At 44.4% G+C, this 14612-nt stretch overlaps 1 protein-coding gene across 1 annotated transcript in view; it reads left to right on the forward strand.

Annotated features, from left to right (window-relative positions):
- Window positions 1-11110, forward strand: part of LOC124038791 (putative thiamine transporter SLC35F3) — a 97756-nt gene extending 86646 nt beyond the window's left edge. The window contains exons 4-5 of the mRNA XM_046354854.1: window positions 10256-10391; window positions 11096-11110. Of these exons, the coding sequence (XP_046210810.1) occupies window positions 10256-10391; window positions 11096-11110 (151 nt within the window). The remainder of the gene's footprint in view (window positions 1-10255; window positions 10392-11095) is intronic.
- The last annotated feature ends 3502 nt before the right edge of the window (window positions 11111-14612 follow it).

A 14612-nucleotide genomic window follows, 5' to 3' on the forward strand; every position in this document is an offset into this window, starting at 1 on the left:
CTTATTCTCTTTCAAATGGCACCTTATTCTCTTTCAAATGGCACCTGTTCCCTTTCAAATGGCATCCTGTTCCCTTTCAAATTACACTGTATTCCCTTTCAAATTACACTGTATTCCCTTTCAAATTACACTGTATTCCCTTTCAAATTACACCTTATTCCCTTTCAAATGGCACCCAATTCCCTTTCAAATGACACCGTATTCCCTTTCAAATGACACCGTATTCCCTTTCAAATGACACTGTATTCCCTTCCAAATGGCAGCCTGTTCCCTTTCAAATGGCATCCTGTTCCCTTTCAAATTACACTGTATTCCCTTTCAAATTACACTGTATTCCCTTTCAAATTACACCTTATTCCCTTTCAAATTACACCTTATTCCCTTCCAAATGGCGCCTTATTCTCTTTCAAATGGCACCTGTTCCCTTTCAAATGGCATCCTGTTCCCTTTCAAATTACACTGTATTCCCTTTCAAATTACACTGTATTCCCTTTCAAATTACACTGTATTCCCTTTCAAATTACACCTTATTCCCTTTCAAATGGCACTGTATTCCCTTCCAAATGGCAGCCTGTTCCCTTTCAAATGGCATCCTGTTCCCTTTCAAATTACACTGTATTCCCTTTCAAATTACACTGTATTCCCTTTCAAATTACACTGTATTCCCTTTCAAATTACACCTTATTCCCTTTCAAATGGCACCCAATTCCCTTTCAAATGACACCGTATTCCCTTTCAAATGACACCGTATTCCCTTTGAAATGACACCGTATTCCCTTCCAAATGGCAGCCTGTTCCCTTTACAGTGCACATATTTTAACCAGGGATCATAGGGCTCTGGTCAGAACTAGAGTACTAGGCACTAGGGAATAGAGAACCATTAGAGACACATGCGCAGAGTGTCTCCTGCTCTCCCGTCCCTCTGTCCTTTCAGAAAACAAATGAAATATCAACAGAGTTCTGATCTCCTAAAAAATGCAGGGGCTGGAGAGCAGCATATGATAGGCTGAAATGTGGAATGCACAGCTTTGTGGGAGATGAGGAGAGACTTCAGTGAGCTGCCAGATGCTCTTCTCCTCTCTTGGGCTAAAGCAGCCCTGCCCTAGCATGTATCGGTCCACACAGTGTGTGGAAGAGCTGGCACCAGTCCACACGACATAACTAATACATGACAGCATGGCAGAGGCCAATCGCAGTTGTCATCGGACCACTTTCCACTCGGGCTTAGGACGGGATTCAATGGGATTGCAGGTTGTCGACAATGTGGCTTTTATAGGTAATGTTCCATATTTACTGAGATCCCATTCACTGCAAACGCTAAATATGTCGGCTCAATCAGAAAATGTCTTTAAAATGTGCCTTTGCTGAAAACATGAAACAGATTTTAGCCTTAATCTGGTGCTTGAGCTTCGTTCCAGGCTGAAGTTCAGGGCTTAGGTTTTAGGGATTCACAGACCCAGTCAAAGAGGTCTATTGTTATGGATTCAGGCATATAGCCAGGTTCAGTAATGAAATGAAGCATTGCCCTCAACCTCATTAACTGATTATAGTTATAGTGTATTGTTGTCTGTTTGTACGTGGCTTGTTAGTGTCCAGTGTGCTTTATCTGCCCTGTCATCTTTCTGGAGCCTGACCAAAACAACCTCCTACAGCTCCACATCCACACCGCCAGGCCACTCTGCCTAACTGACCAGGACTAACAGTACATAACTACCTAACTGACCAGGACTAACAGTACATAACTACCTAACTGACCAGGACTAACAGTACATAACTACCTAACTGACCAGGACTAACAGTACAAAACTGCCTAACTGACCAGGACTAACAGTACATAACTACCTAACTGACCAGGACTAACAGTACAAAACTGACCAGGACTAACAGTACATAACTACCTAACTGACCAGGACTAACAGTACATAACTACCTAACTGACCAGGACTAACAGTACATAACTACCTAACTGACCAGGACTAACAGTACATAACTACCTAACTGACCAGGACTAACAGTACATAACTACCTAACTGACCAGGACTAACAGTACATAACTACCTAACAGACCAGGACTAACAGTACATAACTACCTAACTGACCAGGACTAACAGTACATAACTACCTAACTGACCAGGACTAACAGTACATAAATACCTAACTGACCAGGACTAACAGTACATAACTACCTAACTGACCAGGACTAACAGTACATAACTACCTAACTGACCAGGACTAACAGTACATAACTACCTAACTGACCAGGACTAACAGTACATAACTACCTAACTGACCAGGACTAACAGTACATAACTACCTAACTGACCAGGACTAACAGTACCTACCTAACTGACCAGGACTAACAGTACATAACTACCTAACTGACCAGGACTAACAGTACATAACTACCTAACTGACCAGGACTAACAGTACATAACTACCTAACTGACCAGGACTAACAGTACCTACCTAACTGACCAGGACTAACAGTACCTACCTAACTGACCAGGACTAACAGTACCTACCTAACTGACCAGGACTAACAGTACCTACCTAACTGACCAGGACTAACAGCACCTACCTAACTGACCAGGACTAACAGTACATAACTACCTAACTGACCAGGACTAACAGTACCTACCTAACTGACCAGGACTAACAGTACATAACTACCTAACTGACCAGGACTAACAGTACCTACCTAACTGACCAGGACTAACAGTACATAACTACCTAACTGACCAGGACTAACCGTACATAACTACCTAACTGACCAGGACTAACAGTACATAACTACCTAACTGACCAGGACTAACAGTACAAAACTGCCTAACTGACCAGGACTAACAGTACATAACTACCTAACTGACCAGGACTAACAGTACAAAACTGACCAGGACTAACAGTACATAACTACCTAACTGACCAGGACTAACAGTACATAACTACCTAACTGACCAGGACTAACAGTGCATAACTACCTAACTGACCAGGACTAACAGTACATAACTACCTAACTGACCAGGACTAACAGTACATAACTACCTAACAGACCAGGACTAACCGTACATAACTACCTAACTGACCAGGACTAACAGTACATAACTACCTAACTGACCAGGACTAACAGTACATAAATACCTAACTGACCAGGACTAACAGTACATAACTACCTAACTGACCAGGACTAACAGTACATAACTACCTAACTGACCAGGACTAACAGTACATAACTACCTAACTGACCAGGACTAACAGTACATAACTACCTAACTGACCAGGACTAACAGTACATAACTACCTAACTGACCAGGACTAACAGTACATACCTAACTGACCAGGACTAACAGTACATAACTACCTAACTGACCAGGACTAACAGTACATAACTACCTAACTGACCAGGACTAACAGTACATAACTACCTAACTGACCAGGACTAACAGTACATAACTACCTAACTGACCAGGACTAACAGTACATAACTACCTGACTGTAAGTCGCTTTGGATAAAAGCGTCTGCTAAATGGCATATATTATTATTATTATTATTACTAACTGACCAGGACTAACAGTACATAATTACCTAACTGACCAGGACTAACAGTACATAACTACCTAACTGACCAGGACTAACAGTACATAACTACCTAACTGACCAGGACTAACAGTACATACCTAACTGACCAGGACTAACAGTACATAACTACCTAACTGACCAGGACTAACAGTACCTACCTAACTGACCAGGACTAACAGTACATAACTACCTAACTGACCAGGACTAACAGTACATAACTACCTAACTGACCAGGACTAACAGTACATAACTACCTAACTGACCAGGACTAACAGTACATAACTACCTAACTGACCAGGACTAACAGTACCTACCTAACTGACCAGGACTAACAGTACCTACCTAACTGACCAGGACTAACAGTACATAACTACCTAACTGACCAGGACTAACAGCACCTACCTAACTGACCAGGACTAACAGTACATAACTACCTAACTGACCAGGACTAACAGTACCTACCTAACTGACCAGGACTAACAGTACATAACTACCTAACTGACCAGGACTAACAGTACATAACTACCTAACTGACCAGGACTAACAGTACATAAATACCTAACTGACCAGGACTAACAGTACATAACTACCTAACTGACCAGGACTAACAGTACATAACTACCTAACTGACCAGGACTAACAGTACATAACTACCTAACTGACCAGGACTAACAGTACATAACTACCTAACTGACCAGGACTAACAGTACATAACTACCTAACTGACCAGGACTAACAGTACCTACCTAACTGACCAGGACTAACAGTACATAACTACCTAACTGACCAGGACTAACAGTACATAACTACCTAACTGACCAGGACTAACAGTACATAACTACCTAACTGACCAGGACTAACAGTACCTACCTAACTGACCAGGACTAACAGTACCTACCTAACTGACCAGGACTAACAGTACCTACCTAACTGACCAGGACTAACAGTACCTACCTAACTGACCAGGACTAACAGCACCTACCTAACTGACCAGGACTAACAGTACATAACTACCTAACTGACCAGGACTAACAGTACCTACCTAACTGACCAGGACTAACAGTACATAACTACCTAACTGACCAGGACTAACAGTACCTACCTAACTGACCAGGACTAACAGTACATAACTACCTAACTGACCAGGACTAACCGTACATAACTACCTAACTGACCAGGACTAACAGTACATAACTACCTAACTGACCAGGACTAACAGTACAAAACTGCCTAACTGACCAGGACTAACAGTACATAACTACCTAACTGACCAGGACTAACAGTACAAAACTGACCAGGACTAACAGTACATAACTACCTAACTGACCAGGACTAACAGTACATAACTACCTAACTGACCAGGACTAACAGTACATAACTACCTAACTGACCAGGACTAACAGTACATAACTACCTAACTGACCAGGACTAACAGTACATAACTACCTAACAGACCAGGACTAACCGTACATAACTACCTAACTGACCAGGACTAACAGTACATAACTACCTAACTGACCAGGACTAACAGTACATAAATACCTAACTGACCAGGACTAACAGTACATAACTACCTAACTGACCAGGACTAACAGTACATAACTACCTAACTGACCAGGACTAACAGTACATAACTACCTAACTGACCAGGACTAACAGTACATAACTACCTAACTGACCAGGACTAACAGTACATAACTACCTAACTGACCAGGACTAACAGTACATACCTAACTGACCAGGACTAACAGTACATAACTACCTAACTGACCAGGACTAACAGTACATAACTACCTAACTGACCAGGACTAACAGTACATAACTACCTAACTGACCAGGACTAACAGTACATAACTACCTAACTGACCAGGACTAACAGTACATAACTACCTGACTGTAAGTCGCTTTGGATAAAAGCGTCTGCTAAATGGCATATATTATTATTATTATTATTACTAACTGACCAGGACTAACAGTACATAATTACCTAACTGACCAGGACTAACAGTACATAACTACCTAACTGACCAGGACTAACAGTACATAACTACCTAACTGACCAGGACTAACAGTACATACCTAACTGACCAGGACTAACAGTACATAACTACCTAACTGACCAGGACTAACAGTACCTACCTAACTGACCAGGACTAACAGTACATAACTACCTAACTGACCAGGACTAACAGTACATAACTACCTAACTGACCAGGACTAACAGTACATAACTACCTAACTGACCAGGACTAACAGTACCTACCTAACTGACCAGGACTAACAGTACCTACCTAACTGACCAGGACTAACAGTACATAACTACCTAACTGACCAGGACTAACAGCACCTACCTAACTGACCAGGACTAACAGTACATAACTACCTAACTGACCAGGACTAACAGTACCTACCTAACTGACCAGGACTAACAGTACATAACTACCTAACTGACCAGGACTAACAGTACCTACCTAACTGACCAGGACTAACAGTACCTACCTAACTGACCAGGACTAACAGTACATAACTACCTAACTGACCAGGACTAACAGTACCTAACTACCTAACTGACCAGGACTAACAGTACCTACCTAACTGACCAGGACTAACAGTACCTACCTAACTGACCAGGACTAACAGTACATAACTACCTAACTGACCAGGACTAACAGTACATAACTACCTAACTGACCAGGACTAACAGTACATAATTACCTAACTGACCAGGACTAACAGTACATAACTACCTAACTGACCAGGACTAACAGTACATAACTAGCTAACTGACCAGGACTAACAGTACATAACTACCTAACTGACCAGGACTAACAGTACCCACCTAACTGACCAGGACTAACAGTACCTAACTACCTAACTGACCAGGACTAACAGTACATAACTACCTAACTGACCAGGACTAACAGCACCTAACTACCTAACTGACCAGGACTAACAGTACATAACTACCTAACTGACCAGGACTAACAGTACATAACTATCTAACTGACCAGGACTAACAGCACCTACCTAACTGACCAGGACTAACAGTACATAACTACCTGTTTGTATAGTGCTGTTTGTGGCCAGCCTAGAAATATAATTACCCTTGAGTAGTCAAACAGTCAAACTTCAAAGTTCTGAGAGGCTTTGAACTGCAGTTTTCAACCTCCTGGTGTCCGAACGGCTGGCCAGGCCACTCTGGCAGATAGCCTAAACCTGGAGGCTCAAGCTACAGTAGCTGCCTCACTTGGCATTGTTCAGTTCAGTAATTGATGTGTCAGTAAGATTGTCTAGGTGCAAAATAATTGTCTGGTTGGCAACCTGGATGGGACCAGGACGGGAATGGAGAGCTGGCAGCCTGGATTGGCCTGGGCCTGGATGGGAATGGAGAGCTGGCAGCCTGGATTGGCCTGGGCCCGGGATGGGAATGGAGATCTGGCAGCCTGGATTGGCCTGGGCCGGGATGGGAATGGAGATCTGGCAGCCTGGATTGGCCCGGGATGGGAATGGAGATCTGGCAGCCTGGATTGGCCTGGGCCGGGATGGGAATGGAGATCTGGCAGCCTGGATTGGCCCGGGATGGGAATGGAGATCTGGCAGCCTGGATTGGCCTGGGCCGGGATGGGAATGGAGATCTGGCAGCCTGGATTGGCCCGGGATGGGAATGGAGAGCTGGCAGCCTGGATTTGCCTGGGCCGGGATGGGAATGGAGATCTGGCAGCCTGGATTGGCCTGGGCCGGGATGGGAATGGAGATCTGGCAGCCTGGATTGGCCCGGGATGGGAATGGAGATCTGGCAGCCTGGATTGGCCTGGGCCGGGATGGGAATGGAGATCTGGCAGCCTGGATTGGCCCGGGATGGGAATGGAGATCTGGCAGCCTGGATTGGCCTGGGCCGGGATGGGAATGGAGATCTGGCAGCCTGGATTGGCCCGGGATGGGAATGGAGAGCTGGCAGCCTGGATTTGCCTGGGCCGGGATGGGAATGGAGATCTGGCAGCCTGGATGGGCCCGGATGGGAATGGAGATCTGGCAGCCTGGATGGGCCAGGATGGGAATGGAGATCTGGCAGCCTGGATGGGCCGGGATGGGAATGGAGATCTGGCAGCCTGGATGGGCCGGGATGGGAATGGAGATCTGGCAGCCTGGATGGGCCTGGGCCGGGATGGGAATGAACCAGGAGTTCCAGTAACTCCTTACCAGTTCACATACCAGTCTTCATGTTTACCTTTAAGGTATACTTTGGGATTTTGGCAACTAGGTCCTTAATCTACTTTTTGATCTACTTGGTTAGCACAGTGACTGTAAGTCTATGGGTATCTGCTAGCATGCTAGAATGCCAAGAGTGTGCAAAGCTGTCATCTAGGCAAAGGGTGGCTACTTTGATGAATCTAAAATCTAAAATGTATTTTGATTTGTTTAACACTTTCTTATTTACTACATGATTCCATATGTGTTATTTCATGGTGTTGATGTCTTCACTATTATTCTACAATTTACAAAATAGTAAAAATAAAGACAAACCCTTGAATGAGTAGGTGTGTCCAAACTTTTGACTGCTCCTGTATATATGTCTTATTTTACATTTCGATACTTCAAAATATAATTTTAAACTGGGTGGTTTGAACCCTGACTGCTGATTGGCTGACAGCCGTATACAACGGGTATGACAAAACATTTGTTTTTACTGCTCTAATTATGTTGGTAACCAGTTTATAATAGCAATAAGGCACTTCGGGGGTTTGTGGTATATGGTCAATATACCACGACTAAGGACTATCCAGCACTAAGAACAGCCCTTAGCAGTGGTATATTGGCCATATAACACACCCCCGTATTGCTTAAATATAATATTGTCCAAAATAATATTGTGATATTTAACTGTATCGATCCCCCCCCCCCATCACTAGCATAGACTATGAATACTAACACTAATGTTGTATACTAAAATGTGATTGTGTTTGTTTACATGTGTTTGTGCTGTGTGAGCTTGTGTTTGTTTGTTTGTCTGTGTCTGTACATATACAGTTGAAGTCGGAAGTTTACATACACCTTAGCCAAATACATTTAAACTAATTTTTCACAATTCCTGACATTTATTCCTAGTAAACATTCAGTTAGGATCAGCACTTTATTTTAAGAATGTGAAATGTCAGAATAATAGTAGAGAGAATTGCCTTTAAATTGTTTAACTTGGGTCAAACGTGTCAGGTAGCCTTCCACAAGCTTCCCACAATGAGTTGGGTGAATTTGGTCCATTTCTCCTGACAGAGCTGGTGTAACTGAGTTAGGTTTGCAGGCTTCCTTGCTCGCACATGCTTTTTCAGTTCTGCCCACAAATTTTCTATGGGATTGAGGTCAGGGCTTTGTGATGGCCACTCCAATACCTTGACTTTGTTGTCCTTAAGCCATTTTTCCACAGCTTTGGACGTATGCTTAGGGTCATTGTCAATTTGGAAGACTCATTTATAACCAAGCTTTAACTTCCTGACTGATGTCTTGAGATGTTGCTTCAATATATCCACATAAGTTTCCTTCCTCGTGATGCCATCTATTTTGTGAAGTGCACCAGTCCCTCCTGCAGCAAAGCACCCCAACAACATGATGCTGCCACCCCCATGCTTCACAGTTGGGATGGTGTTCTTCGGCTTGCAAGCATTCCCCTTTTTCCTCCAAACATAATGATGGTCATTATGGCCAAATAGTTATGTTTTTGTTTCATGAGACCAGAGGACATTTCTCCTAAAATTACGATCTTTGTCCTCATGTGCAGTTGCAAACCATAGTCTGGCTTTTTTATGGTGGTTTTGGAGCAGTGGCTTCTTCCTTGCCGAGTGGCCTTTCAGGTTATGTCGATATAGGACTCGTTTTACTGTGGATATAGATACTTTTGTACCCATTTCCTCCAGGATCTTCACAAGGTCCTTTGCTGTTGTTCTGAGATTGATTTGCACTTTTCGCAAAGTACATTCATCTCTAGCAGACAGAACATGTCTCCTTCCTGAGCGGTATGATGGATGTGTGGTCCCATGGTGTTTATACTTGCGTACTATTGTTTGTACAGATGAATGTGGTATCTTCAGGCGTTTCGAAATTGCTCCCAAGGATAAATCAGACTTGTGGAGGCCTACTATTAGGATAAATCAGACTTGTGGAGACCTACTACTATTTTTCTTCTGAGGTCTTGGCTGATTTCATTTGATTTTCCCTTGATGTCAAGCAAAGAGGCACTGCGTTTGAAGGTAGGCCTTGAAATACATCCACAGGTGCACCTCCAATTGACTCAAATGATGTCAATTAGATCATCAGAAGCTTCTAAAGCCATCACGTAATTTTCTGGAATTTTCCAAGCTGTTTAAAGGCACAGTCAACTATTAACCTCTGACCCACTGGAATTGTGATACAATGAATTATAAATTAAATAATCTGTCTTTAAACAATTGTTGGAAAAATTACTTGCGTCATGCACAAAGTAGATGTCCTAACCGACTTGCCAAAATTATAGTTTGCTAACAAGAAATTTGTGGAGTGGTTGAAAAACGAGTTTTAATGACTCCAACCTAAGTGTATGTAAACAGCCGACTTCAACTGTACATGTACCTGTGTACTGTGCATGTGTGTCTGTTTTGTGTGTGTGTGCATGCCTGTGGGTGTTCATCTGTGTGTGTTCCTCTCCAGGGAGTGTTGTCGGTTCTTTGGGGACGACGGGCTGACAGCCAAGGTGTTCTTCACTAAGGTGGCTCCGTTTGGATTGCTGTGGATCCTCACCAATTACCTGTACCTACAGGTACTGTGCTGCTTTCCCCCCATCCTGGTGTGTGTGTGTGTGTGTGTGTCCTGGTGTGTGTGTGTGTGTGTGTGTGTGTGTGTGTGTGTGTGTGTGTGTGTGTGTGTGTGTGTGTGTGTGTGTGTGTGTGTGTGTGTGTGTGTGTGTGTGTGTGTGTGTGTGTGTGTGTGTGTGTGTGTGTGTGTGTGTGTGTGTGTGTGTGTGTGTGTCAGGTTAGGGACTGTGACAGTATTATATAGTGCCTGCAGGTGTAACAGGTGTCACTGTGCTAGCTGGAGGTCGACCGATTATGATTTTTCAACGCCAATAACGATACCGATTATTGGAGGACCAAAAAAGCTGATACCGATTAATCGGCCTATTTTTATATATATATTTGTAATGAAGAAAATTACAACAATACTGAATGAACACTTTTATTTTATCTTAATATAATACATAAATAAAATAAATTTAGTCTCAAATAAATATTGAAACATGTTCAATTTGGTTTAAATAATGCAAAAACACAGTGTTGGATAAGAAAGTAAAAGTGCAATATGTGCTATGTAAGAAAGCTAACGTTTAAGTTCCTTGCTCAGAACATGAGAACATACAGTATGAAAGCTGGTGGTTCCTTTTAACATGAGTCTTCAATATTCCCCGTTAAGAAGTTTTAGGTTGTAGTTATTTTAGGAATTATAGGACTATTTCTCTCTATACCGTTTCTATACCGTTTGTATGTAACGCAGCTCTGGCTGCGCTGAACAGGCGGGAGACTCCAGCAGCGCAGGAGAGGAGGAAGGCTCTGGCTGCGCTGAACAGGCGGGAGACTCCGGCAGCACTGTAGAGGAGGAAGGCTCTGGCTGCGCTGAACAGGCGGGAGACTCCAGCAGCGCTGTAGAGGAGAAAGGCTCTGGCTGCGCTGAACAGGCGGGAGGCTCCGGCAGCGCAGGAGAGGAGAAAGGCTCTGGCTGCGCTGAACAGGCGGGAGACTCCAGCAGCGCTGTAGAGGAGGAAGGCTCTGGCTGCGCTGAACAGGCGGGAGGCTCCGGCAGCGCAGGAGAGGAGAAAGGCTCTGGCTGCGCTAAAGAGGCGGGAGACTCCAGCAGCGCTGTAGAGGAGGAAGGCTCTGGCTGCGCTGAACAGGCGGGAGGCTCCGGCAGCGCAGGAGAGGAGAAAGGCTCTGGCTGCGCTAAACAGGCGGGAGACTCCAGCAGCGCTGTAGAGGAGGAAAGCGCTCTGGCTGCGCTGAACAGGCGGGAGGCTCCGACAGCGCTAGAGGAAGGAAGGCTCTGGCTGTGCTGAACAGGCGAGGCGCACTGAAGGCCTGGTGCGTGGTGCTGGAACTGGTGGTACTGGATCGAGAACACGCACAGGAAGCCTGGTGCGGGGAGCTGCCACCGGAGGACTGGTGTGTGAAGGTGGCACAGGATGGACCGGACCGTGAAGGTGTACTGGAGAGCCTGAGAGCAGGACTGGCACAGGACGTGCGAGGCTAGATAGGTACACAGGAGGCCTAGTGCGTGAGGCTGGCACAATTTTCACCAGCCGACTAACACGCACTTCAGGACGAGTATGGAGCGCTGACCCAGGTGCCATCAAATCCCCCGACACACTCCGTCGGACGAATCTTGTACCTAAAGCACCAAGCTAGCAACTCCCTCATTACTCTCTCCTCCACTTTCCCCATTAACCTCTTGCTCCTACCTGGCACGCAGGCGTCCCATCTAGAGCCCTGGAAATGCAAATGCGCTACGCTAAATGCTAATAGTATTAGTTAAAACTCAAACGTTCATTAAAATACACATGCAGGGTATTGAATTAAAGCTACACTCATTGTGAATCCAGGCAACAAGTCAGATTTTTAAAATGCTTTTCGGCGAAAGCATGAGAAGCTATTATCTGATAGCATGTAACACCCCAAAAGACCCGCAGGGGACGTAAACAAAATAATTAGCATAGTCGGCGCTACACAAACCGCACAAATAAAATATAAAAATTCATTACCTTTGACCATCTTCTTTGTTGGCACTCCTAGATGTCCCATAATCACTATTGGTTCTTTTTTCTCGATTAAATCGGTCCATATATAGCCTAGATATCGATCTATGAAGACTGTGTGATAAACGGAAAAAAATAGCGTTTCATAACGTAACGTCATTTTTTAAAATTCAAAAAGTCGACGATAAACTTTCACAAAACACTTCGAAATACTTTTGTAATGCAACTTTAGGTATTAGTAAACGTTAATAAGCGATCAAATTAATCACGAGACAAAGTGTTTTCTATAGGGGTCCGTCTTGAAATACTGTCCGTGTATTTCTCAACCAAAATATCCGGTCGGAGACCTGAAGAAAAAGCCTGTCTCTTGTTCGTTTGACCAAGAAACAAAGAATCTGCAAATGACAAGACTGTTGACATCGTGTGGAAGCTGTAGGTACTGCAACCTCAGCCCTGTGTAGCTCAGTTGGTAGAGCATGGCGCTTGTAACGCCAGGGTAGTGGGTTCGATCCCGGGACCACCCATGCGTAGAATGTATGCACACATCACTGTAAGTCGCTTTGGATAAAAGCGTCTGCTAAATGGCATATATTATATAATATTATTAATGTCTTTCGCCCATAACAATGGGTTGAAGCGGTGGATGGATATATTTTTCCACTTTCAGTGATCAGATTTTCCTGCACTTTTCAATGAAACGCACGTTCTGTTAAAGTCACAGCCGTGATTTAACCAGTTTTATAAACGTCTGAGTGTTTTCTATCCACACATACTAATCATATGCATATACTATATTCCTGGCATGAGTAGCAGGGCGCTGAAATGTTGCGCGATTTTTAACAGAATGTTCGAAAAAGTAGAGGGTCGACTGAAGAGGTTAACTCCTTCACAGTCTCTGCTTCGCTCACCTCTAACACCGGCTCTGGTTCTGGTCTCCTCCTTGGCTCCTCACAATTTACAAGGAGACTTGGCTCAGGTCTATCTCCTGACTCTGCCACTCTCTCCCAGAGCCCCCCCCCCCCTCCCAATACATTTTTGGGGCTGACTCACGGGCTTTCTTCTGCGCCGTCGTGATTGTCTCTCCAACTTCATTCTCCTATAACCCTCTTCGCACTGCTCCAGCGAATCCCAGGCGGGCTCCGGTACTCTCCCTGGGTCGACCGCCCACCTGTCTATTTCCTCCCAAGTAGTGTAGTCCCGATATTGTAGCTCCTGCTGCCGCTGTTGTTTCTCCTCATACCAGCGTCTCTCAGCTCTTGCCGCCTCCAGTTCTTCTTTGGGGCGGCGATATTCTCCCGGCTGATCCCAGGGTCCTTCTCCGAACAATTCATCCTCCTTTCGCTGCTCCTGCTGTCGCTGCCTGTTACCACGCCGCTCGGTCCGGGTGTGGTGGGTGATTCTGTAACGGCGTTCGTCTGTTGAAGGAGAGTCGAACCAAAATGCAGCGTGGTGGTTACTCATGTTCTTTAATGAAAAATATAGCGATACATGAAATAACTAAATAAATACAAAACAACAAACGGAACATGAAAAACCTAATTACAGCCTATCTGGTGAACACTACACAGAGACAGGAACAATCACCCACGAAATACACAGTGAAACCCAGGCTACCTAAATATGGTTCCCAATCAGAGACAACGAGAATCACCTGACTCTGATTGAGAACCGCCTCAGGCAGCCAAGCCTATGCTAGACACACCCCTAATCAGCCACAATCCCAATGCCTACAAAAAAAAACAATACAATAAACCCATGTCACACCCTGGCCTGAACAAATAATTAAAGAAAACACAAAATACTAAGACCAAGGCGTGACATTGTATTTCATACCTTTGACTATTGGATGTTCTTATAGGCACTTTAGTATTGCCAGTCTAATCTCGGGAGTTGATAGGCTTATTCAACCATGCTGGTCATTTATGAACATTTGAACATCTTGGCCACGTTCTGTTATAATCTCCACCTGGCACAGCCAGAAGAGGACTGGCCACCCCACATATGCTCTCTCTAATTCTCTCTTTCTTTCTCTCTCTCGGAGGACCTGAGCCCTAGGACCGTGCCCCAGGACTACCTGACATGATGGCTCCTTGCTGTCATAAACAGTGCTGTGCATCAAGCATTGCAACGAGCTGCTGGCAAACGCAGTAAAGTGCTGTTTGAATGAATGCTGCCTGCTGCTGCCTACAACCGCTCAGTCAGACTGCTCTATCAAATCATAGACTTAATTATAATATAATAACACACACAAATACGAGCCTTAGA

This window comes from Oncorhynchus gorbuscha, linkage group LG06 (assembly GCF_021184085.1).
Source record: "Oncorhynchus gorbuscha isolate QuinsamMale2020 ecotype Even-year linkage group LG06, OgorEven_v1.0, whole genome shotgun sequence".
Classification (NCBI taxonomy): Eukaryota; Metazoa; Chordata; class Actinopteri; order Salmoniformes; family Salmonidae; genus Oncorhynchus; species Oncorhynchus gorbuscha.